At 38.6% G+C, this 26130-nt stretch overlaps 2 protein-coding genes across 7 annotated transcripts in view; one reads left to right on the top strand and one right to left on the bottom strand.

Annotated features, from left to right (window-relative positions):
- Window positions 1-629: 629 nt before the first annotated feature.
- On the bottom strand, window positions 630-14256 carry CASP3 (caspase 3). The gene is made up of 7 exons (XM_006197976.4): window positions 14149-14256; window positions 5761-5828; window positions 4998-5122; window positions 3621-3749; window positions 3108-3283; window positions 2703-2823; window positions 630-1507 (listed from the first exon to the last, which is right to left on the bottom strand). The coding sequence occupies exons 2-7, from the start codon at window positions 5811-5813 to the stop codon at window positions 1284-1286; spliced, it is 828 nt and encodes a 275-aa protein (XP_006198038.1). The 5' UTR covers window positions 5814-5828; window positions 14149-14256; the 3' UTR covers window positions 630-1283.
- Window positions 14257-14400: 144 nt separating this feature from the next.
- PRIMPOL (primase and DNA directed polymerase) overlaps window positions 14401-26130 on the top strand; it is a 45559-nt gene continuing 33829 nt past the window's right edge. The window contains exons 1-6 of one of the 6 annotated variants that reach the window (XM_072950468.1): window positions 14401-14634; window positions 15589-15648; window positions 17730-17858; window positions 19649-19878; window positions 21544-21641; window positions 22556-22685. In XM_072950468.1, coding sequence (XP_072806569.1) covers window positions 19699-19878; window positions 21544-21641; window positions 22556-22685 — 408 coding nt within the window. In that variant the 5' untranslated portion in view covers window positions 14401-14634; window positions 15589-15648; window positions 17730-17858; window positions 19649-19698. Of the gene's footprint in view, window positions 14635-15588; window positions 15649-17729; window positions 17859-19648; window positions 19879-21543; window positions 21642-22555; window positions 22686-25360; window positions 25450-26130 lie in introns of those variants that run through there. The other 5 variants (XM_072950469.1, XM_031691385.2, XM_015249000.3 and 2 more) reach the window with 5 other exon arrangements.

Here is a 26130-nt window from a genome sequence, read left to right as displayed (position 1 = left end):
ACAAAGAGTGCTATGGTTTGTATCATGACTCTCACCATCTTTGGAAAATTTCCATTTCGGAAGTTTGATTCACTTTGCTTTTTGGAGCTTCCTGCCTTGGGGGCATCCTCACGCAGGAGGAAACTAGCCTCCTGAAGCCATAGTCTATGTCTCTGCCGTCATCACGCAGGCTGCGTGCGCTGTGCTCCGTTCAGGTTCAAACCATCTTCTAATTTGGGGTGTCCCGCTGATTGATTTGCTGTTTCTTCCTTACACCTCAGTGTTTATTCTGTAAGTTGCAGTAAGTTCCCGAAGAATTTCTTCAATTCACGCTGCTCTGTGTTGATCCAAGTTGGAAGCTTTGACAGAAGCACCCCTCAGATGTGCTGCTGGTATGTGAGGCCCAGCGGCTGGTGGGTGAGCTGCGTTTTAGCACCTTATACTTCTAACTCTGTCTGCCTCTGTTAATGTTGCATTTAACCTTAAAAGTCACCTTAGTTTGCTCCCACTTTACCTCAGTAAAACATTTAGTTCCTTTTCCAATATTAAACTTTTTTTTCATTAAAACCAACAAAGATATGCTCAGAACAGACATCACAAAACCACACACTCAGATAAGTGATAAAAGAGTATCCTTCTCAGGGAGGGGGGTGGGTGGGTGTGTATGTAGCTCAGTGGCAGAGTGCAGGCTTAGCTTGCCCAAGGTCCTGGGTTCAATCCCCAGCACCTTCATAAAAAGATAAAAAACAAACAACAACAAAACAACAACAACAACAAAAATCAACACACCATTTTCTTATCTCCAAATACTAATTCTAAGATCAAGCCCTTGACCATGCCCACAGACCCCCAGGTTCCATGGTGTGATTATATATATATTCCACATCATTATTTCTATAGTTTGACAAAAACCAGAACACATACTCTGAAATGAGGGCATATCGACATCATTGCAATTCATTTCTGCAATGTTTAACTTCTTCCACGATTCCCTGAAAATTTGTAGCATCGCATCATCACTAAAACTTGATTATGAGGCTGTTAATTTATAATCATTTCCTCTCATAATGATTATATCACTACCCACTTTTATTTATATTCCTAATTAAATTCAATTTCAACTACTTGACTCTGTTTGAGGTAGCGCCATAATAGTTCTATTGCTATGAAAGTGGCATATCTCAAAGTATCACCTGGAGGGTCAGATGAGATTTAAATGAGAGAGGAAAATACAGTATCAGTTACACCATTTGCTCATTTCGCATACAAATTAAAAAAAAAAAAAGCACCCATTTCTTTAGTTATTAAAAATAGAGTTCTTTTGTGAGCATGGACACAATACATGGAATCTGTTTCTTTGCATGAAAAGCAGAGTCAATGGAAAAAGACTCAAACTCTATTGCTACCTTTCGGTTAACCCGAGTAAGAATGTGCATCAGCTCAAGTTTGTCAGCGTACTGTTTCAGCATTGCACAAAGTGACTGGATGAACCAGGATCCATCCTTTGAATTTCTCCAGGAATAGTAACCTACAAGGCAAAATATAACCAAAAAATCATGGGTATCTGATGTTAGCCGACTTAATAAATCATTCCATAATCATGAAGGAAAAAACAGGCATAAACATCCAAGCATTATTAGCCATAAAAACAAACAAATAAACGACACGTTTGATTCCAGGGGAAAGCAAAACAGAAACAAAAAAGACAAACATGTGCTGTATATATAATAATCTCCGCTTTCGACCAGGAAGAATGAGTTGTAGACTAAGTTGGCCATTGAATTACTGAGAATTCTACTTCCTGGGCTTCCCTTCCAACAGGGGAGAAGAGGTAAACACACGGGGGACGCAAAAGCAAAGAAATCAAAAGGCTCATTGTAAGTAGCATCGTGTTGCAATCAGATTATTGGCTTATCCAAGAAATAAATTGTTTCAGTATGCACACACATTTGAGAGTCCTAAACTGTCTACAGGACATCTGACTAGAGTATAATAAACACATTATAGCATATTTAGAAGTCCAGAGGGGAAATAATGTGTTGATTGTACTTTTCCGAGATTAACTACTGGAGCCACAGCTTTTAACTTGGATATACTTTATCTGGAAAGATGCCTGGACGTTAAAAAATATCATATTGAGAATATTTAAAAATGTAACGCTGTTTAAAGATACATTTGCCCTATATTTCCAAACTTTGTGACACCCTTAGTTGTATAATAAGTAAACAACTGTATGATCAATAAATATTTATATGATGACACGTAACACAACTACCAAAAAGTAGAGGTTAATAGCCTATTCATAAACCATTTTTCACTTTATTTTCCCTCATTCCACCTCTACTTGCTCATATGCTATTCATGGTTATCCGTTTTATTTCCTACCTTCCAAAGAATTCCTGGAAAACACACCTCTCTCCTATTCCAGGAAATGGGAAAAGCTCTGAGTTGGCCTATGTTATAATACAGTATCCATGAGGTAGTAAGTTCATGAATGACACTGTGTAAGTATGTTTTCTTATAAATGCATATTTTCTAGTCAAACTTAGCTAAAGACAACCTTTTGAGACTTGCCTGTGGTTAAGGTACCCTAAAATATAGACAAGTTGGCTTTTTTTTTTTTTTTAAATGGATATCAAACTCTTGAGAGCCTTCGGAACACCCTCTTCGTTGTTTAAAATCTATGTACAACACTCATTATTTGTCTCTTGTAAGCTTCTTACCAGGTGCTGTGGAGTATGCATACAAGAAGTCGGCCTCAATGGGTATTTTCTGACAGGCCATGTCGTCCTCAACGCCACTGTCTGTCTCAATCCCACAGTCCAGCTCTGTGCCTCGGCAGGCCTAGAGGTTAGAAAATAAACATTTATTTTTTTTTAAAAATGTGTGTTCATGCATAACTGTTATCTCTAAGAAATGTAAGGGCTGTGTAAAAATTGATATTAATGATGCAGAGTCCTTTTGCTATAAGTCTAAAATTAAAATTTATTCTACCTAGGTGGTGGGTTAAATAAAGAAAAAAAGGAACAACAGTTCAGTAGCTTTGGGGAAGAAAAATAACTCCTCTGGATAATCTCCAACTGCGTAATGAATCCTCAGTGACCAAGCTGCTCAGTTACATGTATTACCTGAATAATGAAAAGTTTGGGTTTTCCGGTTAGGCTTCTACAACTGTCCCCTCTGAAGAAGCTTGTTAATTTTTTCAGATCAACAGCCCCATCTGTTCCATAAATCACTCCTTCTTCACCATGGCTTAGAAGCACACAAATGAAACTGCTCCTTTTGCTATGATCTTCTTTAGAAACTGAAAAAACATGTACAAACAAGAAAAACAAACAAACAAAAAATCAATGCAATTTTATTCAACAGTCTCATATATACTGTATGGGAACAAGATGAAGAAATCTGAGAATAGAACTAAGAAATCATGTAAACCCAGCTTGGGGCAGAGCAACAGATCTCAAACCATTCTAGGGGGTTGGTACGAATAACCCATTTTACTTATTAAAAATATAGGGAGTCGGATTATGTATAGTTCCACAATTCTTGTGTTTTTTTGGTATATACGTATATATGTATAATTACAGATAGACGGTAACATAAATTGGACAATGAAGGCCATGCTTTGAATTATTTCTTACCATTGTACATTAATTTCAAAATTTCTTCACATGTAAGATCATTTTTATTTCTGACTTCGTATTTCAAGTTCGTGAACGTTTCCCTGAGGTTTGCTGCGTCTACATCTGTACCAGACCGACATGCCATTCCTTGGACAGAAAAACATTTCTTTTAATTGCATTTAAGAAAAAAAAAAGATAAACTGCTCTGAAATGAACTATTCACACAATCCACAATAAATTCTTCCTTTCAAATGCTAAGAAAATTCAATTATCCTGATCATGGTAACACAAAGTCTCTTTCATTTCTTAGCATATAAGACACTTCATGGTATAAGCTGTATACAGTCACAAAGATGTCTTTCATAGCTGCTTCGATAGTGAAAAACAAACAACTTAAATGCCTAACAAGAGGGGTTTGGTTACATAAGTCATAACTCATTTATCTAATAGGACACTATGTTGCCATTAAAATTCTGTAGATAAAATTTTGCCATGGGCAAATGGTCCTTGTTAAAAAAAAAAAAAAGACTAGAAAACAATAGCATCCTACTTTTAAGATTTTACACACACACACACACACCCCTCACACACTCAGAGGAATTATTTCTTTGATTTAAAGTTCCCAGCAATTCTAGGATACATTAGTACTTTCATAATATTTTTTCAGGAAAACACACACACACACACACACACAAACCACTACACCACCTTAATACTGTTCATCAGGCATCTGTTCTGAGTGATCTCCTTTCATCCTTCCAACCACGACTGGCTGGTGGTTATCATGACTAGCTTCATTTGTGCACTAAGTTAGTGTGAGGCCTGTACAGGGCTCCCGGGCTTCCCTCATTCCTCACAGTGCCTTTCACACACGTGTCCAGGTTGACAGGACAATGTACTCAAATTGAAAAACCCTCAAGCATGGAGGGCTGGCATGGGAGGACACACAGAACTGAGTATATTTAACATGTATGAATGGAAAAAAGAGGAAATGTTTCTATATCCAAAGTGGTGTTGATTATCTCGGAGTTGTGTGACTGTGAGTGATCTTAATTTTTAATTTTTGCTAATCTGTAATTTCTGTTTATGACCATGTATTATTTTTATAAAATTAAAATAAGCTCATCAAGGTTTTGACATTGGAACTGCTGAGGACACTATGCAGCTATGTGGCAAGGTAACTGAATTCTGGTCCTGGTTTGTGAGCCTTCTGTAGAAGATTAAGAGTCCACATTGAATGTTAGGAACCACAGGATCCTGTTCTAGCTCTACCTCATGGCCATTCTGAGTCATTAGTTTACTGACTAATAACATCAATTCTGTTTTTTTATATTATATCAAATGCAAATGGTACAAATAAGTGAAAAGGATTCAAAATTATATTATGATACATACCAGTACTTTTATGAAAGTTCTTAATATTAATTATTAAACATAAACCCATTTCAGGATAATCCATTTTATAACTATTGTCTAAGGGTAGTCCAGAGTCCATTGATTTGCTTCCATGGAAGATATTTCTGTTTGGAAATCAAATAATAGTTTACAAAGAGAGAAACGGCCAATGCTACTGTTCACATTAATCCAACTTCTCTGACACGTAAGAACAGTTAACATTTGTTGAATGTAATGGGCCACGCTGTGTGTGACAGGCTTTTCCTGACTAAAATTTCACAAAAACCTATTTCACAGATAAGTGACCACCACCGGGCTAAGTAATGTGCTGACGGTTACGCAAGATACCGTGTCAGACCAAGGCTGCAAGCATGTGTTGGACTTCAGCGATTAGACTTTTAATCTCTATATTTTATGTTTTCCTCTAAATTTTATTAAAATTTCACCATACACTTTACACTTTAAAAAAAGGCTCAAAATACAGTATTTATCACAATTCCTAAATTATTCCTTAACCCTATGAGATGAACAAATTAACTTATTGCTGCACAGAATTACTGTTGTAAATAATTGAAAATACTTGTCTGAAGATCACTTATCCAAAAACCCGTCATCTAGACCAGGGTCAGTAAACTTATTCTCACAGGAAGTCATCTGGGCGTCTCTGGCTTGAAAGCCCATATTCTTTCTGTTTCCTCAAAGCTTGCTGTGTTACACACACCCGTCTTTCTCTGACTGTCTAAGATTTCATTTAAATACTCACGTCTCCAAGGTTTTAATGGATTTTGAATCCACTGAGTTTTCAGTGTTCTCCATGGATACTTTTATTAACTAGAATGTAAAGAAAATAGGTATCAACCAAAATCAGTCCTTATAAGACCACTGCGTTATATTAATTACTCCAATGATTTCTCTAAATTGACACTTCATATGGACCTCGTCACTGTAGCATGACCATCTCTCCCCCAGCTTCACCTCCACTGTTGAAAGTTTCTGAGTCAAACCTGAGGACTGCTCCAGAGGGCTTCTCATTGGCCTCTGCTTCCACTCCAACCTCCTGCAGATGCTTCTCCACTCAGCAGCCAGAATGATCTTTTTAAAGCATGCTGTCCTTCCTCTGCTTAACACACTCCAGTGGTTTCTACTTGCAATTAGCGTAGAAATGAGGCTCCTCTTGGTGCCTAAGACCCTATGCGATCTTGCCTTTCCCGCTGGCTGGAGGAAGCTCGGGGATTATCTGATTTTATAGGGTGTCTTCTTCTGACTGGCCTTCTCCTTACTAGGCTATTTTACGACTTTGCAGGAAGTTAAGCCATAGAAAACAGACCCCACGTGAGTGACTCTTGCCAATAGCTATAGCAACGGAGATGCGTTTTGTCTTGTAATGATGTAACTGATTTCCAACCTATAGAAAAGATGACCCTCCCAAATTACATTTTATTACCCTATAGGATATTAACCTATCTTGCTTCTATCAGCAAATTCATTTCATTATATGCAACCGCTTACATCTACGTTTGCTGGGTTGAGGAGAGAATGGGAAAACAACAATGAGTAAAGACAACACAAGTGAGTAAACACAGGTTTACTGTGAAAGGGAATGGAGATGGGATAGTACGGGGAAGGGGCAGAGATTTCTTGTTTTGTCTGGTTTTAAAGATGGGCCACCTAAGGCATGTCTTCAGGCTGATGAGAATGATCCACGTTAAGTGAGAAATTACTAAGGCAAGAGCAGAAAAAGAGCACAGCTCTTGAAGGGATGAGAGGGTTTGTGAATCTAGCTCACATATGGAGAAGCACTAGTCTCAGATCAGAACAAGGGTTCAGCTAGTGTAATGAAAGGAGGGCAAACTATTCGACATAATGTGTGAATGTGATGCAAGGCAGACGAGGCACCCATTTTCTCTATATTTAGAAGATAAAGCGTGAGACAAAAATCCCCAAATGTCCCATCTATACCTTCCTGTGTACTCACCCATGCATTTTACCAAGTAATACAAAAACTAATCATGCAGAAAGCTAGCAAAGGTGTGAGGCAGGCATTCCCACACACCACTGGAAGGGACGGAAATCAGCATCATCTCTTGAGAACACTGTGACAGCAGAACATTGTGACCCCCTCAATAAAAGCCTTAAAGTTTGCTCTGGTAAACTTACACTTCTAAGAATGCAGCCTGAGGAAACAACTGTAGGGATCAGGGGGAGGAGGAAATGGAAGCATATGCATTACTCATCAAAATACTGAGAATTTGGGTGGAGAAATAGTTGAGTTATGATTGTATCTGTACATTGGTCAATACAGCTATGAAGCTTTTTAAAAGAACTTATCCATGACATGGGGAATACTTACAAGGCTAAGTAAAAACAGGCTATAAAATTGTATAAAAAAGATTTAATCTCAATTAAACACAAGAAAAAGACTAAAAGTAATTACATAGCATCTTTATATATTAACCTGTTTATTAACAGCGGCTATCTCCGGGTGATGGAGATACATACAATAAACATGTATTACGTACGTGGAATTTCAAACTTCCTTGAACCAAATATAGAGAGAGGCCAACTTGCCCCAATGAATGTCAAGATGACAATCCATCCATACTTGAAAACAAAGCTGTAGTTAATTTGATTAATTGAGAGAGCAGTACAGGGTGGCTAACAACTCTGGAAACCTAGGCAGTTACGTAATAGTACGATTAATGTTTCAAGAAGACTTTATGGCCAGCCTGTGGAAAACACGGAGTGAAAACACAGTGGGAAAGAAGACTTAATAATTTCTGAGGGTGAACCCAGAGCTCCTGCCGGTGTCCTTCCTGACCCCAGGGTTTTTGCCTCAAATTGGCCCTTTGGATGAGTTTGCCAAATGTAGGGTACACAGGATGTGTTCAAGAACCCCTAAATGCCTGTATGTTCCCACGAACGATCAAGGCCCTAAGGTCTCTTACCGAACACTTCTTCAAACAATGATGCAATGGTTCTCAGACCGAAATACTAACTTCTAACAACCTTTTATTTTTCACCAACAAAAGCTGTAGGATAAAATGATTCTACATTTATGACCGTTAATAGAAGGTTTAGATTTAAATAGTGGCCAGCTTTCCAGAGTTTTAAGACAGTTATCCTTGAACAATTTGAGTTTGAACTGTGTAGGCCCACTTATACATGGATATTTTAAATAGCAATTACTACAGCCCTAACTCCATTTGAGCTTGGCTGAATCTATGGATACGGAGCGGGGCTATGGAGTGCCAACTATAAATAATATGGTCAGATTTTTGACTATGGGGAGGGTCCCCTAACCCCTCTGCTGTTCAAGGGTCAACTGTATCTTGGTTCATACCAAGGTTAAGATTTCATCTAAATAATAGGTGACTTTCAAGTAGTCATTTCCTTTTTGTACATTTAATCAACAAATAATTCTTAAAAGTTAAGAAAGTTTCCGGTAGGTTAGCCTTAATACAAGTAATTGTAATTAATAATTTCTGGTATTAGACACCAGATAGACAATTCTGTTTCAGTAAGGTAGCTGATGGCTGAAAGAAACCTGAATTCTTTTAGAATAGGATTTAAAAGTTTCTAATTGATAAAGGATTTCTCAGGAACAAATACTATAATGTATTTCCTTCCCTTTGTTATTAGTATCTGAATAATATATATTGCAACAGTATCAGCTGACCTTCATATACTATTGAAAATGTATCTAATAGCAGATGAAATCCTCACTGCATCAGACATGTGCACATCTGCTCTCCACTTGTCACCATCTGCTTTTCCCACACAAAAGCAGCAAATCCACACTCTTGGGAACAGAGCTTTGGTTCCTGCAGAATTTACTTAAGGGTTATACTCAGCATTACCTCATCTCCATTAGCTAATGCCTGGCTGAATATTCTGGGTGTGGTGACCTCATCTTAGAAAGATAAAATAATGATCCCCCGAGGGAAAAAATCATGCCCTATATGATGACAGGAGTTAGTTCTTGGAACATCTTCATTTGACAAAGCATAAATAGGAATAGGGGCTTAAAAGAAATACTGCGATTCAGCAATAGACTTAACACTGATTGTTTCTCACTGTACTGATGTTATGTAATCCTTCCCATCAATTCAGGATGCTGATGATACTACATTCAGAACACAGACTGGGTCCCAGAGAAGTTTGGGTTGAAGTAGACCAATTGATATTAGATGCCAATCTGGAACCTGGGTCTTAGAATCAGGTCTCTAAATTCCTAGATCCCTTTAGCAGTTGCCACTGAAGCTACAACAGTTGGATTTTCAAAAAGTAAAAAATTTTCTCAGTAGAAATTTACTGCCACACAAAAATACCTACAGAAGTGAAAAGTTGCAATGATTTCCCTATTTATTGCGGTTAGCCAACTAAAGGGATTATTGTATATTGTAATAATGAAGTAAAACAGATAAATTATCTATAGGGATCAAGGAGAGGAATAAAATTAATTTCTGAAATTGAAATTTCTATATGAAGTTATAAAGCATTAACATTTGGGGGGAAGAGTTATTAAAGGCAGTTTGAATGTGTGCCTATGGTAGAGATTTCAAAATGCGTTATCAAGCGAGTATAATCAGTCTGAGAGATTCATACTCAGCTAACCTGTCACCCACCAGTGGGCTGGCTGTTCTTACTGCCTGCCCTACAAGGAAACTGAGGTAAGGGATTAAAGCCTGGTCTCTGCCCTACCAAATGGGTTTTAAATCTCAAAATGAGACATAAGAACCAACACCACTTACTTTTGATCACTTCCACGAACATGACTGTCTTAAAAAAAAGTTGTAAGTAAAAATTTACCAAAACAGGTAGCCAAAGAATCATAATGCAAAGTGTGATTTGAATTTTACATAATAACAGTTCCTCTTAACTGCTGGCTTCTAGGGGCTGGACTCTGAGCTAAAAGGTACATTTATTTATGTCTTTGTAATTTATGTATTTCTAGTTAGTCCTTCCAATGATGCTTTGAAGTATATGATTCCCATTTTACAGGTCAGTTGACTGAGGCTTAAAGTAGTCAAGATGGCAGACCCAGGACTCAAACGAGGATCTGTCTGTCTTGAGAGGATGGACTCCCACACTTGAACGTGGCTTAGTACTACATAGGAGGGGTAACACTAACAATAATTTCAAAGAAGGAAAACAAAAATCCATAACCTGGAAACACTAGGATGAGGCAGAGAGCATAAATAACATGACCGAAACTGACTACAGACTGTGAAATAGTATAAAGTGCACTTACTCCAATTCATGAAGAAAACAGGAATGATGGTTATGGTGTTTTTGACACCACTGGGTAATTTATTTCTTAAAGTAAAATAGTGGGTTTCATACTAAGCATTCAGTATAAGTCATTCAGACCTTTTTTCTATGTCTCTATTGGCCTCGAAAGGAAAGGTAAAAAAAAGACAGTAATGAACATATCTAAAAAACAGAAACAGACTCACAGATGCAGTAAACAATCTAATGGTTACTGGGGGGAAGAGGATGGGAAGGGATAAATTGGGAGTTCGAGATTTGCAAATATTAACTAGTATATATAAAATAAACAACAAGTTTCTTCAGGCACAGGGAACTAGACTCAACACCCTGTAGCAACCTATAATGAAAAGGAATATGAAAATGAATATATGTGTGTATCGTGTATGACCGAAACATTATGCTGTACACCAGAAATTGACACACTGTAAACTGACTGTAATTCAATTAAAAAAAAAAGTAAGGGAAAGGTAAAGGCTTTTCACCATGACTTCTGGGGAGATTATTCAGTCCTCCCTCAGTATGCATGGAGGACTGGTTCTAGGACAACTCCCCCCACAATACAAAAATCTTCAGATGCTCAAGTCCCTTCTCAATGGTGTAATAGTCAGCCTTCCATATCTGGTTGCAGAACATGTGGACAAGGATGATGGCCTGTAGTTGGGCCAAAGAACTCAATAAAATCGGGGTCATATTCATTACCAATGACTGAGGACAAAGTCTCCAAAGCAGATTTAGTAAGCATTTAGTAAGCAAAACAGGAATAAGATAATTTTCACAATAGTTTGGATAAGAGATTTCCGCTGTAACGTACAGGAAGACAGGCTGGAGGGCTCTCCACTCCTCAGAGCACAAGCCAGGAAGAACACAGTACTTACTTAAGTGCAAGGGGCCATCCTAAAATGGCATCTCTGGACGGACAAAAGAAGACATGGGGAAGCCCTCAAAGACTTAAATTGTGTTATAAAATAAATGTAGAATGAAGGATCTTGGCTACCTTTCATAAAAATTACAGATAACCCAGAAGGCCTCCTCCCTCCCACTGAGAACCACTCCTCCGCAGAAGGAGCTTCAGTTTGACAACCACCTGCCAGAGAAGGTGCGAAAAGCCAGAGTCAGCAGTATTTATTCATTTGTCATTTGTGTGGTGATAACTGACTGAACACCAACAGTACGAAGTAATGGAGGAGACCAAGATCCTATCCCTGCACTGAAGCTCACTGTATTCAAAAGCGGCTCATCACGACAGATGCCAGACAAGGCTCAGTACAAAATCGGTAACTTTATGCTCTAATGCAGAAACCCTATAAGCAATCTGAATACCTAAATAGGTGTAGAATCAACAACATTACGTAGAGATTTACAAAGCCTTGTCACAGACATTACCTCATCTCATCCTCACAATAACCCTATGAAGTATATTACTCATGCCCAATTTATGAATGAAATATAATTGTCACCCTAGGGACTAGGGAATGTGGCCTCAGGTTCTGACAGCAGAGTACCTATTCCCCTCCATTACATTTGTATTTGTTAAATGAATACACAACAGTATCTAAGTCTAAGAATTCCACATCTTTTTAAAGACCCAAACACCAGTGCTTTCCATCTTTCAGGCAGAACCAAGAACTATCTAATATTAGGCACCAGAGTTGACTTAATGCCATTCATGAACCTAAAGACTGCTTTCCTGCATTAGAAGGGGGTAAAGCAGTAGGAGATTGTGTTAAATTGGGTGTGAAAGCAAAACAGGAAAGAAGCATTCTATAACTGCCTCTATTAGTTATCAGTCTCTCAAAATCACAGGAGACAACTTTTTTCCAAGAAAGCAAAAGCAAATCTGATGTACTTGGATACAATGTTTCATTTCTTCCTTAGTGTGAACAGGTTTTATTGTTACACTCCAATAAACTGTTCATTCATTAAAACATATTTTAACTTTCAAAAGCCTTCTTCCGCAGAAGAGCAAAGCAAAACCAAAGCTCAAACATCAGGTTGGGATAGGAATGATTTAAGCCTTACATTTCATTCTTAGAGATCAGGTAATTACTACTCAAAGAGGCTGAGTGCATTTTGATACAGGCTTTTCTAACCACCTTGCTTATTGCTTAATATCTCCTAACACAATCCTGCCTGCATATATCGTTATAGCAAGTCCGTATTTCACCGCTACCACTCCTTTCTAGTCCACATCTTTTAATTATAATTTACTAAGTAATTCTAAAACAGGTCTATTTTTTTTCTAGCTAGGGCATAATTATTAAAAAGCATAATACTATAAATGGGCATTCACTTGTGCCAGGGCCTGGATGTGGGGAAAGACAACAAGAAACACAATAATAAGCACAGTGGCTCACGGAATGTGGTAAGGAGCTAGCAGGAAAGAGTGTAAAAATAAGCAACTGCAAAGGATATGACATTTTCCTCTTAGGACCCGGCAGATGCAAAAGGAACACATAATAGTTAGACTTAACCTAGAACCATTTAGTGAAAACAGAAATGTAAATAGGCGTTCCTCAGGCAAACGTATCCTGATGGGGAGCGGGAACGCTAGTGTTCCAGGAAAACAGGTATTGAGAGCAGCATGGCTGTGTAGAAAGTGAAACGGTGCAGTAATGAAAAATAAATCAGGGGAGGGGACCAATGAGCTAACCTGTGCTTGGCTTTGTTAACCATGTTAAGAAACAGAGTTTATCCCATGGGCAAAGGAACAGTTTTCTGGATTTTAATTTTGTAAAGATCCCTCAGCCTGGGCTGTGAAGAATGGACTGGAGAAGGGCGGAGGATCTGGAAGTAAGGAGGCTAATGAGGCTCCTGCAGCCAGGTGAGAGCCTAGAGGGGCTTAAATCTGAGATGGAGAGAAGTGGGCAGGTCCAGCGGGTATTTAGGAGGTCCAGAAGGCTTGGCAGCTAACTGGAGAAAAAGGTAGGAGAGGCAGCTGGGAAGATTGGTTCCTAGTTTCTTGGCTTGGAAGCCAGTTGTTGAGAACCGGGAAAGAGGCAGTTGCTTTGGGAAGTACGGCTTGAGAGCAGAACCACACAAGAGTGACAAAGGCACTCTGAGTCAACGGAGTGCTGAGGGGATTTGAGAGCAGCTCCTAAGGGATTTTGGCCATGGATACACAGTCACAGGCACGAGCTGGAAGGATTCATGGAGGCCTTCGGGTACGAAAATGAACAGGAGTTCAATATTTAAAATTACCTCTTTGGAAAGCGGGGTCTCACAGTCAACCCGAGAAAATCTAGGCCCGAGACAAAGAAGGCAGCAGAGACCAAACCCTCGCCCAGTAATGAGAGGATCAGCCCCGAGGCCTCTAAAACAGAACCAGCTAGCCTCCAGCCCTCAGGTCATCGTTTCTCTGCGCCCATCCCCCTCACCTCCTTCCAGATTCAAATTTCAGTCTTGGATCTCCGCTGCCTCCCGCTCCGGGGTCCAACCTCCTACCACCCTCCTAAGCACCCCAGCCTGGCCTCCCTCGCCTTTCCCGCCGAGGCTCAGCGACCTGGGTCAAGCCTCCTGCTACCTGGCTTCAGCATCCCGACCCGGGTCTCCCGACACCCCCATTCCCGGCCCAGCTTCTCGATCCTCGGCCCGGCCCCTCGTCCCCCCAGGCTCCGCATCTCCAGCGGGGTCTCCGCTCTCCCGCTCGGCCTCCTGCCCCCCGGCCGAGTCTCTGGAGCAGCGGTCTTTAGTGCCCGTCCCCGCCCCCGTCTTCGTGGCAAAACAAAGGATCTGCCTCTGGGACCGTGCCTGTCTCGCTCGTCTCCGCGAGCATCTGCTAGCCCGTTCAGGTCCCTGGGACTGGCGCTGGGCTCGGGAGGGTGGAGGGAACTAGTCCAGGGCTGACGGCGCAGCGATGAGAAAAGTCGAGGGCATCACTCACCGTTCGGCACCCAAGCCGTAGCAACCTGCGCCCTCTGCACAGCTCCCCGCCAGCGCTGCTTCCGTGGCGGCAGCGCTTAGAGCAGAGCTCCGCTGCAGGCCCCGCCCCTGACCCCGCCCCTCGGCTCCGCGCGCGCCTCTCCGCGCCGACACGTCCCTCAGGCCCCGGTTAGCCCCGCCCCGCCTCCGCCCGCCCGAGGACACCGCCCCCGGCCCCGCCCCTCGGAACACCGCCCAGTCCGAGAACACTGCCGCTTCACCACCTCGCGGAGGCCCCCCCGCCCCCGGCTCGCCGCGCCCGCCATTCCCGGCCTCCCGAAGGCCGCTCCCTTAAGTCGCCGCCGCAGAACACCGCCCCCTCACAGGCCCCGCGCGCTCCCCGCTTCCCGCCCGGTCCCGCCCCGGCGCCCAGTTTGAAGACTCCGTCGCGCCGCGGTGGGCAGGTGGCGGGTCCCGCCCGCCGCTGAGGACTCTCGCGTTTCTGGAGGTAAACGGAGGGAGACGTGAGGGCCGCAGGGACTGAGAGCGGGGAGGCGCGGGCGGGCCTGGCGCCCTGTCAGGGAGGGAGGAGGGAGCCGGCCGCGGCCCCCCGGGTCTCTGCTTCCCCTCAGTGCCCTGAGGCCTTCCGTTAGGTCGCCCCCAGTTCCCTGTTCCTGAGTCAGAAGCCTTAACTGCCCTGCTGGGCCCCCGCCTACGTAAGTTCAGAAAATCTTTTTAGACCCTGAATCATTTTCGCAGAATATGCCGATACAATTGGGCTTGGAAAATTCTCCAGGTTTTAAGAGGTTCCTGACACTCTGACAAGTCACGGGCCCCAAGTGAAGAGCTCGCCCACCTCCAGCGCTTTGGTTCATTTGGGTATAAATCAGGGGCGATATTTTGTACACAAATACACGTTGTGACCTCTGTGCCTACATTGGTTGAGTGCTTATCTGTCTTATTAATTTTGGCAGTACATTTTCTTTTCCTGTCAATGAACCCTGGAGTTGGGAATTCTGATTCTCACCTGGGCTTAAGAAAGTTAGTAGTTTGCTCTTGTTAAATTACACGAGTTAAACTCAGATGCCAGGAATAAAATCTAGGCCTTTACCCTTCTCAAACAGAGAGGAGCAGTGTGTGGCAGTCCTTTTCTTTGCTGCAGAAAAACTGAAGACTAGGTCCCACTCCCAACCCAAACAGTGGTTGGCATGCAGTTATTCATAAGGAAGGTACTAGTGTACCAGTTTTTTTCCTTTAAACCAGTCCTGTTACCCCATAGTGACACTTAAACTTCCTCTGCTAAACTTTCTTACCAAAATGATGCTTCAGTTAAAGCAGCAGCAGTTTTCTGTTTTTGTGTAAATTACACTGATTTACTTAGTCTGGGGAAACTTTGATTACAGCAAAACGATTGGCTTGGAGGCAATGTCTTCTGACTTAGTCTGGTAATTTCTTTTCACAGAGGTGTTTCAACAGGTGGCAGAACTTGATTTGAGCTTTGAAAGGGGAGAATTTGGGAAAGGTGAGTGGGGCATTCCAGGTGAGAGAAATAAATCCAGGAGGGCTCGTGGAGAGGGCCAGGTGCGGGGAGTGGTCATCATCATTCGTTTGGTGAGAAGGCTGAACAATAAGAAATAAAATGGGGAGGTGGTTTAAGGCCAACTCCTGTGAAGTTTGGGCTTATTGAGGTAAACTTTAGTGTGTATTAAGTGATGCACTGAAACATTAGTGGGTGTCCCCAGGACAAGTTATGAAAATGGTCCTAAGGGTGATTAATCTGGCAGATTTAGGCTGTTTGGATGGGAGATCATATAAGGAGGGTAGAAAGGTGGAACTGGAGAAAACACTGTGTCACTGGATGTTTTATCCCTTACAGGAGCTTTTTGGGAAATTTAAACGAGTACCTCTGTTCAGCATAGATAGGCAAAGAGACTGAAGTAGAAAAAAAAAGTCAATTAGTGTATTTAATTTTGTATGGTGTTAATCATCTGGGAAGTAAACTGTGTTATTACTCTAAATGAAGTTTAATCAACATACTTTATTATGAATACATTAGCAGTCGGAGAAATAGTATAAATGTATTATAAGAGGCCATAAAGGGAATTATATTAAGAAAACATTGCCAAATACCAGAACTTTACTAAATACTAGAACTGGAACAAATATGCCAGAAAACACACAATACTGTTGAATCTATTCTCAGGGCAGAGTGGGAAGTTGAAGTTGGGGAATAGGAATTGACTTGTGATTAGACAAAAAAAAAAAAAAAAAAAAAAGCTAGGCGAACTGGGCCAGAGAGAACCATAGAAGGCAGGCTTCAGCTCTCCCTAGAAGCCAGTTATCATGAAGAAACACATGCTGCCTAGTCCAGCAGCTCCTGGGGACCAGGCCGTCAAGTGTCACAGCTGAGCAAGTCTAGGCTTAAACCTAGGAAAACCAGAGTTACTTAGGTTGGCTGTCTGAGCCATCTCTTCACTCTCATTCTCACTGCCCCTTCTCCCACTCCAGAAAGACTAAGCCAGCCTTTATTTCCAGCCTTACCACCTTAAGTTGTAAAATTGGTACTAAAATTGATTAAACATTCTGGTGCAATGCTGCGAAATAATAGAGCTCTTAAGCCTGCTATTTAAAAATACAACAAATATTTTTCTTTGAAACTTGGAAACTATTAACCAAAAATAGTTATGGTCCTTGTGTGAAAGGGGTTTTGATGTACAGCTGTATACATGTGAAGAAAAAAAGCGCTATATCCCCACCAGGGATTAAAAGCATTTCTAAAATGGTAACATACTGTCCCAGAGGGTAGGGATGAGGAATATGATAGTTCAAATCCAGAAGTCTTCCTGTTCTTCATTTCCTTTGCTTTTGACATTCAACCCTCCTGCCCAGCTGTTAAAATTTTCAAACTGTGCACAGAACAAGAGGGCATCAAATATTTTGAACTTTTTTTTTCTGTTGACGTGCATGGTTTTTTCCAGTCCAGTAAGTCTTAAACTGGTTGTTAATTGTGACTGTGATTTTCATATATGATATACTCCTGTGGTCGTACCAATATTTTTACAAAACCAGAAATAATTTTCCTGATGTCAGTGTGATTAAGTGTGAACATCCACGTGGTAATTTCTAGTCAGTTATTGGTTAGGTATTAGAACCATAGTCCACATCTGATTGCATTCTGTGTTCATTTTCTTAAGTAATCAGTGGACTTTATTGAAAGTTAGTTTCATAGAAGAAAGTCAGTTTCTCAGTTAGGCTGTCTAAATGGAGGGGATTTTTATTTGCATGTGAAGTGGATTAAAATAAACTGAAAAATCAGACTCTAGCAATAAGGAGTCATATCACTTTGAAAAATTAACAAAGCTGTATTAAAATTTTTTCCATCTCTTCAGTCCAGGGAAATTATATATTCCTTTCCTAGGCATATCTGTTATGGAATTAATGTTGAGATCTTTAGAATTTTATTTATTTTTTGGTTTATAATTTATAAATTTTGTGTGGATTAGGCACAACTCTGAGAGAATAATCTTTTTTGGGTCTGTTATGGTTGAAGTCACTTTTTTTTAAACAATGTCATGACATTCCTACCCTCTCTTAATCTTTCAGGGTGATTCTATTTCTCCTTCTAGGAGTTTGCCAGTGAGTTGGTGTTGTTGCAAAGTTTTCTGCTAAAATTCAAGAGCATATTTATCAACTTGATGAACTCAAGTACTGGAAAGGCATTGATTGCCAAAGGTAAGTAGGAATTTTACTGTCATATGCTTTAGTATATGCTATTATTTCTCTTAAACTAATGTGTCTGTTTTCTACATATGTAAATTATGACATAGATGGTATTAGTGAAAAGGGAGATTGTCAGTTATCTATTTCTGTGTAAAAGCCAGGCCAAAACTTGCTGGCTTCAAAAAAACCAATTTTTTCTTAAGAGTCCTGTGTGTTGGATGGGCGGTTCTTTACTGGATCTCTCACCTGAACTCACTTGGGCTTAATCAAGCATTTAATTCAAATGATGGCTGGATGAACCAAAATGGCTCAACTCACGTATCTGACAGTTGGTGCTGGCTGTTAGCCAGGGTTCTTGGTTCTTCTCCAGATGGCCTTTTGTCCTCTAGAAGTCCAGAGTTACAGCATGAATCTCTGGGCAGGACTCCAGGATTGCCAAATCCAATGCAAAAGCAGTTATTAATCCTCTGCTTGCTTCGCATCTGTCGATGTGACACTGGCCAAAGCAAGTCACATGGCCAAGACCGGACTTAGTATGAGAATGGGCTTAGCTGGCATCTCTTTTTTGCTTGTATTGTTTGTTTTTCTGAGGGGGAGGTAATTAGGTTTCTTCATTGATTTCCACTTGGAGAAGGTACTGGGGATTGAACCCGGGACCTCTTGGGTACTGAGCATGCGCTCTAGCACTTGAGCTGTATCCTTCCCCCAACTGGCATCTCTTGATGGGAGGAATGCTGGAGAATTTATGCCCATTTTTAATGTACAGTGGTAGCTTTTTCCCCTTCTAAAAACCTACCCTGTTTCCTTTGTAAGTAAACCGTAATCCCAAATTGGAAAGGTATTGCCTGGCCCCCCTACTTTGGCATGGCTAACAAGGAAGCATTGCATGTAAACAAACACATGTCATTAATAAACAAAGAATAAAATACAGTCATTTCACATTGACTAGTCACAAAAATACAGTCATTAAATTAACAGACATAGGTTAAGATTTAGTCTTTTTTAAGTCATGCTTATGATTACCATATATCCCAAGCCAAAACTAGCCAATATTTTAATTCCCATTCATACATTGGGTTATCCTCCCAGCTAACTGTTGTTTTGGGAGAAGAGAAAAGCAATGAACAAAAAAAAGGGGGAAAGGGAGCTAAGAACTGCACAGTGGTGCCAAAAAATGAATTCTCCACTAAGAAATAATAGCACAAGAATGATGGCCAAGGTAGGAGCACCAGCTGGGCAAGGTAGATGGCACTTGATGCAATAAAATTATTGTAATAAAAACCATAGTGATACAAAAAACATATATATACGTGAGGCATTATAATTTGCAAAACGTTTTCATGTCTTACCATATTTATCCTCAAGATAACTACATAAAGCTGATATTGATTCTTATTTTGCAGCTGATTAAGATTCAGGGAGCTTCACTATTGTGTCCAAAACTATAGCACTATTAGAGGGGGAGGGTATAGCTCAAGTGGTAGAGCGCATGCTTAGCATGCATGAGGTCCTGGGTTCAATCCCCAGTATCTCCTCTAAAAATAAATAAACCTAATTACCTCCCCCCGTCACTGCCAAAATAAGATAATTAAATAATACAATAAGAAAAAAACCATAGCACTATTAGATGGAAGAGTCAGGATCTAAAGATTTCTGATAACCAGCTCTGTTCTTGTTTCACGTTAACTAAAACTTTATGCAAAACATAAAATGTAAAGCAGACAAGGAAATAAGCAGAGATTAGTTCTACCAAACAAAATATATTTTGAATGAGGAAGTTGATGTCTGCTTTTTTGTTTTAGTAGTAATTGATACATGGGAAAGGATCTAGTCTCCTCATACTTCTGAAGCAATGAAGAGGAAGTGGGAAGCAAGACTGAAGCAAATTGAAGAACGAGCATCCCAATATGAGAGGAAGCCGTTGTCCATGGTGTACAGACCAAGATTGTCCAAACCAGAAGAACCACCCTCCATTTGGAAACTATTTCATCGGCAAACTCAAGCTTTTAATTTTGCTAAAAGCTGTAAAGAGGTAATATTTTCTTATCTTTGTTTTTAGGGCACTTTAACGTAAGATTTCCAAAATAATCTATTGTTTGTCTTCATTTCAGGCCACATATGTTACGAAAAGAATTTAATTCCAATCTTAATATCATTTAGGAAAAATACCCTTATGACTCATTAACCATTTATATTAATTATGAAAAATAATGACATATCTAGTGTCAATTAGTTTTAAAAAAATTGTAATGACAGAAATGAAGCTGTGCTTAGAGAAAAAGTGACTGTATTCATGGACTGAAAAATACTAGAATGAGTTTAAGAGTAAAACTAAAACAACATCCACAGAAATATCAGGAAATGAGTGGAGTGTGAGATGTTAAGGATGAAATTAGGGAATGGAGATTTGAACTTAAATGGAAATGTCTTGAAAAAAAAAAGATGTCTTGAATATTGTAGCTTAGAGTTAATAAGCCATAGAACTTAAAAAAGCACACACGTTTTTCTCTTTCTGCTGTCTCCTTTTATGCTTTGGAGCAGTAGAGTGGATTTGTCATAATTTTTGACACATTAGGAAAGTAGGAGGAAGTGCTTGCTATGTGCTAGCCTCATAAAGGACGTGATGCTCAAAAATAAACAAGAGTATGCTGCACATCTTTTGTTTGTTGGGCACTGTGGGGAATATAAAGAAATATAATGAAAAGATGTATATATGAAATCTAGCATAAATATATTGTGATTCTGATCATTGATGATGTATAAAAACTCAAAGTGCTAAAAGTTTTTCAGGAGGAGGACTTTCCCTAGTAAAGGAGGCTCACTCACATCTCACGAGAATAGGAAATAGAAAAACCTTTTGTGCTCATTTTGTGTAAAGCTAATTCAGATGTCAAAATACTGACAGATTCATTTGATCTTGAATTTAAAAAATATATGTATAGCTATATGAGTATTGAATTTACCAATCACCAGTTTATAAAATTTATCCTGAAGATTTTTAATAGGGTTGCGTTACTTAATCTTTTTATCTCTCTCATGAAAATAGAAGTTACAGGCTCAACAGCTACCTTTAGCTAGGTGGAAACGAAAGAACTTGTGTATTCCTTTATTAGAAGAAACTATGGCAGCAGAGTTACATCAAGGGCCACAGCAATTAACCTTAAAAAAATTGGTTTTTCATAGGTAAAACAATTTATAGTTACTCGTTAAAGTTAAGCATTAAAAAACTTTCCTTAAACTTCTAAGATTAACATACGAATACATTTTAAAAAATGGTTCCTGTGTGTTTTTATATGTTTGAGAGGATTTATTAATTTTAGGTCAAATCATTTATAATAATGTTTATGTAGTTTTAAAAGATAAGTTCAATTTCATAAACTAGCAAATAAAAGTATAGTAGAAGTTAAATCATTTTTCAACTATTCTAGTTTTTCTGTTTTTTTTTTTTTTTTAAAGTCCGGATGTTCTAATTATTTCTTCCTTGAACAGGTATTAGCTAAGTGACTAAATATAAATAAATACAAATAACTAGATTTTGATTGGCGTAGATCTAGTGATTAATTTTCTTGTTTTTAATAATATAGATGTTCATATTCTAGTTTTTGAAAATTTGAATGAATATGTATGAACATTTAATAGCTACAGTTGATTTTAAATTTGCATTTAAATTTTGGACATTATTTTTGATTTTATAAAGGACGTTCATGTATTTGCTTTAGAATGGAAAGTGGACGATGGTCAGCGTATTTACCTTGTAACAACCTATGCTCAACTTTGGTTCTATTATAAATCCCGGTAAGTAGTTTGTAAAGGCCAACACATTAAACTAAAGTTACATAATTCTTGTGGAAGTTCTTGTGAAATTAAATCAAGCTGCCTTGGCTTTCGTAATTCTCAGTCACACAGTTAGTTACTCCTTTACTGTTGGAATTGAATCTTGAAGTTTCCTTGTCATAGCAACACTGAATTATCGCAGTGCTGGGAGAAACAAATTGTGTGTGGGGTGGTGTTTTGAGTTCCTGTACTACCTGTGCCACGTGATGACAATTCCCCCATCACTTTTCCTTGTTCAGATCACCAAAAACCTTTTATTTGGATACGATGCCATCCGAACTTCACTAAGCACAGTTTATCATTTACTAATAAAGTCGACGTCTGTTCATAATAACCCATGTTAAAGTCATGCCTCTTGATACCAGTGAGAATATAATAGCAAATGTGAGCCTTGAAAGCTCATTGAAGTCAGGTGATTCAGAATGTTTTTAACCCGTTTTTTAAATATTCCTAATGAAAATATAAAACTTAAAAATTCCTATTAAAAAACTTATGGAATCCCAAGAATGCATGATCCTGGTTTCCCAGTTTGAGAAAATTCTTTTCTCAAAATTTACTTCATGGTGATACCAAAAACAAATATAAAAGTGTTACCTAATATCAGAATCACTTGTGAATAAATAACAGTATGAAGTTGACTGTATTTTCCAGTTAAGTAATGTTACAGAATATGATTGTTACATCTTGTTTGATGGAAACTTGATACTGTGATCCATAAACCTATGGTGAACAGTTGTTCACATTCTCTTGTCTTTATTGTAACATAGTTATGTTGTTAAATCACAGTTAATACAGTATCTTGAGATATAAGAACAACTTCTGTGATTTAGAAGGTATGAGATAGAAACCTAACAATCTTGAATTATTCAATTCAGAAGACATCTTTTACACTGCTATGAAGTCATTCCTGAAAATGCTGTGTGCAAGCTTTATTTTGATTTGGAATTTAACAAACTTGCCAATCCAGGAGCTGATGGGGAAAAGATGGTTGCATTACTCATTGAGGTAAATTACAGACTCAGGTTTTTCTCCTTACAGCTACCTGTGTAGCTTTTCACTTACTCATTCATTAAATGAATCCAACCTACATAGTATATAGGTTCTGTGTTTCTCTTTTTTTCTTGTTACTCTTCCTTTTGACTTTCATTTCTTAATACCACTTCTCTGAGGAAACTTCTAAAAAGAAGGAAGGTTCAGTTTAATGTCCATATATTTCATTATATTACCATATCTAGTTAAAAAAAGCTTTGAGAAAGATGGCAGTTTGGGAATTTTCTGCTTCTTAATTACGTGTTAATTCTTTGACTTACAAGTAGTTGACTCTGGTGAAGATTAGGCAAAGTAATTTTTACTGTAGAAACAGTACTGAGAATAAGCTTCAAGAAAATTTTGATAAAAATAGTGTCGTAAGTTTTGAACTAGCAGAAATTATGGAAACTATTCTTACACCATCATAAATGAGGAAGCTAAAGCCTAGAGAGAATTAATTACAACTCCAGGTTCTACAGCCAGTTATTGGCAAAATCTGGTCTAGAAATACAATGATCAGTTCTTTGTTTTTAACAAAGAGAAAAAAGTACAGTTCTAGTATATATTTTTGATTTCTTAGTGTCAACCAAGAAGTTAGGAATAAAAGGAATATGGGCTTGTGCAACTAAGCTCTATTAGGTTTGTTTATAAAATCTTTTAAAATTTTATGGCATTAAGTTTTACTAAAATTATATTGACATTTGATCTCAGAGTAGGTATTATTAACATTTAGTGATTAATTATTTTTTCTTTTAGATGTTAACTGTGATGACTCATTCTATAATGTTAAAAATATATCTAAATAAAAATGTTTTTGATTTAGGAATATATGCTGATTATGTTGGCTCTGCATGTTTTATTTCAAATTTATTTGAAAAATGTATGCAAATACTGTTTTGTAAAAAATCGTAATGTTAGCTTTCTCCTGGCTTTGAAGCAAAAGAAATGTATATAAGTACCTCCCCCCAAAAAGACCTAAAAATTATGTTTTTCTTAAAATAGCTATTGGACTCTTAAAAATAAATTCAAATGTTTTCATTATAGTTGGTAACTTGTGTTTAATTTTTAATCTTAATTATGTTTTTAATAATCTGTAGATATTGACTTTTCTGGTATATAATATACTTCTACAGTTTAAGGTGGGATTTATTATGTAGGCTCTGTGTGGCTAACAAGTAATTAAGATTCAGAGATTTTTCACTAGCACTTAAATATGATTAGACCGTTAACCAAAAAGTACTACATTGTATTAGAAACTAGAAACATCCCTGATGGAATCAACACTAATGCAAATCCCATTTGTAACATAGATTCATAAACACTGGTATGGCAAAGGTCATGTAGGTGTTGAAAATGTTTTCCTCCTAATTCTTTATACACTCTTATCCAAATGAGTCTTGAACAACTAATCTTTTACATCAACAAGAGTTAGAAAAAGTTGTAGGAATCTAAGTTTAAAAGTATACAGCATTTGTATTTAATGTGTTTACCATATTGGTAGAAAAGTTATTAGAATTATTTTACTTAATATAAATGATTACTTTACATATGATTATATTGAAATTAATTTCATTTATTGGTTACTTTGTGTTTAACAACTGTATAATCCAGTAAGTACTTTTACTTTGGAGTCTCTGTGAAGAGGCATAAGTTAGGTTAGCTGTTACTATAACAAATGGTTAATAAATAACTGGCTAATAATACTTAGTGATAATATATGATGCCCTTTATTTATTGACTTAGCTAACAGTTTCAGTAAGCCACTTCTGCCAAATGGAATGATTCTGGTGCTAAAGCAGTTTATAAAACTATGTTGACAGGTAGCATTGCTCAAATAATCATATATTTTTAACTTCTGGATTTTACAACTTAAATAACAAAATTTTTAAATTGAGGTATAGTTGATTTACAATATTGTGTTAGTTTCAGATGTACAACATAGTGATTCAAAATTTTTATAGGTTATACTCCATTTGTAGTTACTATAAAATACTAGCTATGTTCCCTGTAACTTAAAATTTTATTTAAAATTTAACTTGGGAAGGAGGACTTAAGGAGGTTATGATTATTTTTATTACCTACAGAGCCATTACATTTATTCTGTATAGCTCCAAAGTACAAAACTAGACTTTATTTATCAAAAATTTTTCAGCCTCTACTAATATCACTGTCCTTAGGCACTAAGGATACAATGGTTAGCCCAAAGAGGTAATTTCTGCCTTCACAGAATTTATCATCTAATGGAGGATAATAAATTAGGATAGATTCTGCCGCCTTAATAAAGACCTAAAATTAAAGTGGCTTAAATAAGATAGGAATTTCTCTCTCATGTAGTACCTGGATGTGACTCCACTTTATCTGGAACTAGACTTGTTGCTTTGCACTTTCTAAGATGGTGCCCTTATTTACATTGTTGAAGAGGCTCATCTCCCCTGTGTCTGCATTCTAGTCAGTAGAAAATGCGGAAGAGGTGAGCATGCCCCTTGCCTTTAAGATTATAACCTAGAAGTGGAGTATTTTCCTTCTGCTCACATCCCGTTGGCCAGAACTTACTCGTATGGTCACGCCTTACTGCAAGGGAATCAGGGAAACACGGTCTTTATCCTGGATAGCCTCGTGGCTAGCTAACATTCAGGGTTCTATCTGTACAGATGCAGGAGAGGACAAGTAATTGAGGATGTTTTCTGTAACGTAGAGGAAACATATCAGAATAATCCCAAATTACATAAATTGCAGCTGTGTAAGTACTGCAAAGAGCGGTCGAGTATATAGGGGGAATTTGATATAGATAAGGAAATTGAGGAAGCCTCTGAGAAAGAATTTACTGAAGAGTAGGATCAGAGAGCATGGTGGGAGGTGGTGTGCTATAATAATGCCAAAATAACATTAATAAATACAACTTACTGCATAACTGTTAGGTGTCTAAGTATTTGGCAATGTGCATACATTTTTGCTAATCCCAAGATAACCCTGCATAGAAGTTCCTAGTACCTTAGTTTTGCGAAAGAGAAGGCTGAGCCTCAGGAGAAGGGACCTGTCCTGTGGCTGCGCAGCTAATGCATTTAAGCAGTTGCATGTGCCAGGCGCTGGGCCAGCTCTTCACTCTCACTTTCTCTTTACTCCTTACAACAGCCCCCAAAGTTAGGTTCTGTTATTATCTCATTTTGAGGAATGTTTGATTTGGACTTGACTAAAGTGTGACAGAGCTGGTAAATGGCAAAGCCAGAACTCAAACCTAGATCTTTCTTACTCTGAATCATGCGCCCCTAACCGGATGCTTGCTGCCTTCCTGTCGTGCACAACTGCCTTCATTGTCAGCACCATCCAGCCCTGGAGGCTTATTCTTGGAGATAGATTTGGGCTCATGTGCGTGAGGTACTTTTTGAAAACTAAAACTATAAGTAGTGGAATTACTGACTTT

This window comes from Vicugna pacos, chromosome 26 (assembly GCF_048564905.1).
Source record: "Vicugna pacos chromosome 26, VicPac4, whole genome shotgun sequence".
NCBI lineage: Eukaryota > Metazoa > Chordata > Mammalia > Artiodactyla > Camelidae > Vicugna > Vicugna pacos.
This window is presented reverse-complemented; position numbering and strand designations above follow the sequence as displayed.

Coding starts and splice junctions, on each gene's coding strand:
- CASP3 (XM_006197976.4), bottom strand. CDS start 5,813: ATGGAGAACACTGAAAACTCAGTGGATTCAAAATCCATTAAAACCTTG. Junction 3,750..4,997: donor GAACTTTCATAAAAGTACTG/GTATGTATCATA, acceptor TTTCTGTCCAAG/GAATGGCATGTCGGTCTGGT. Junction 3,284..3,620: donor TTTGAAATTAATGTACAATG/GTAAGAAATAAT, acceptor ATGTTTTTTCAG/TTTCTAAAGAAGATCATAGC.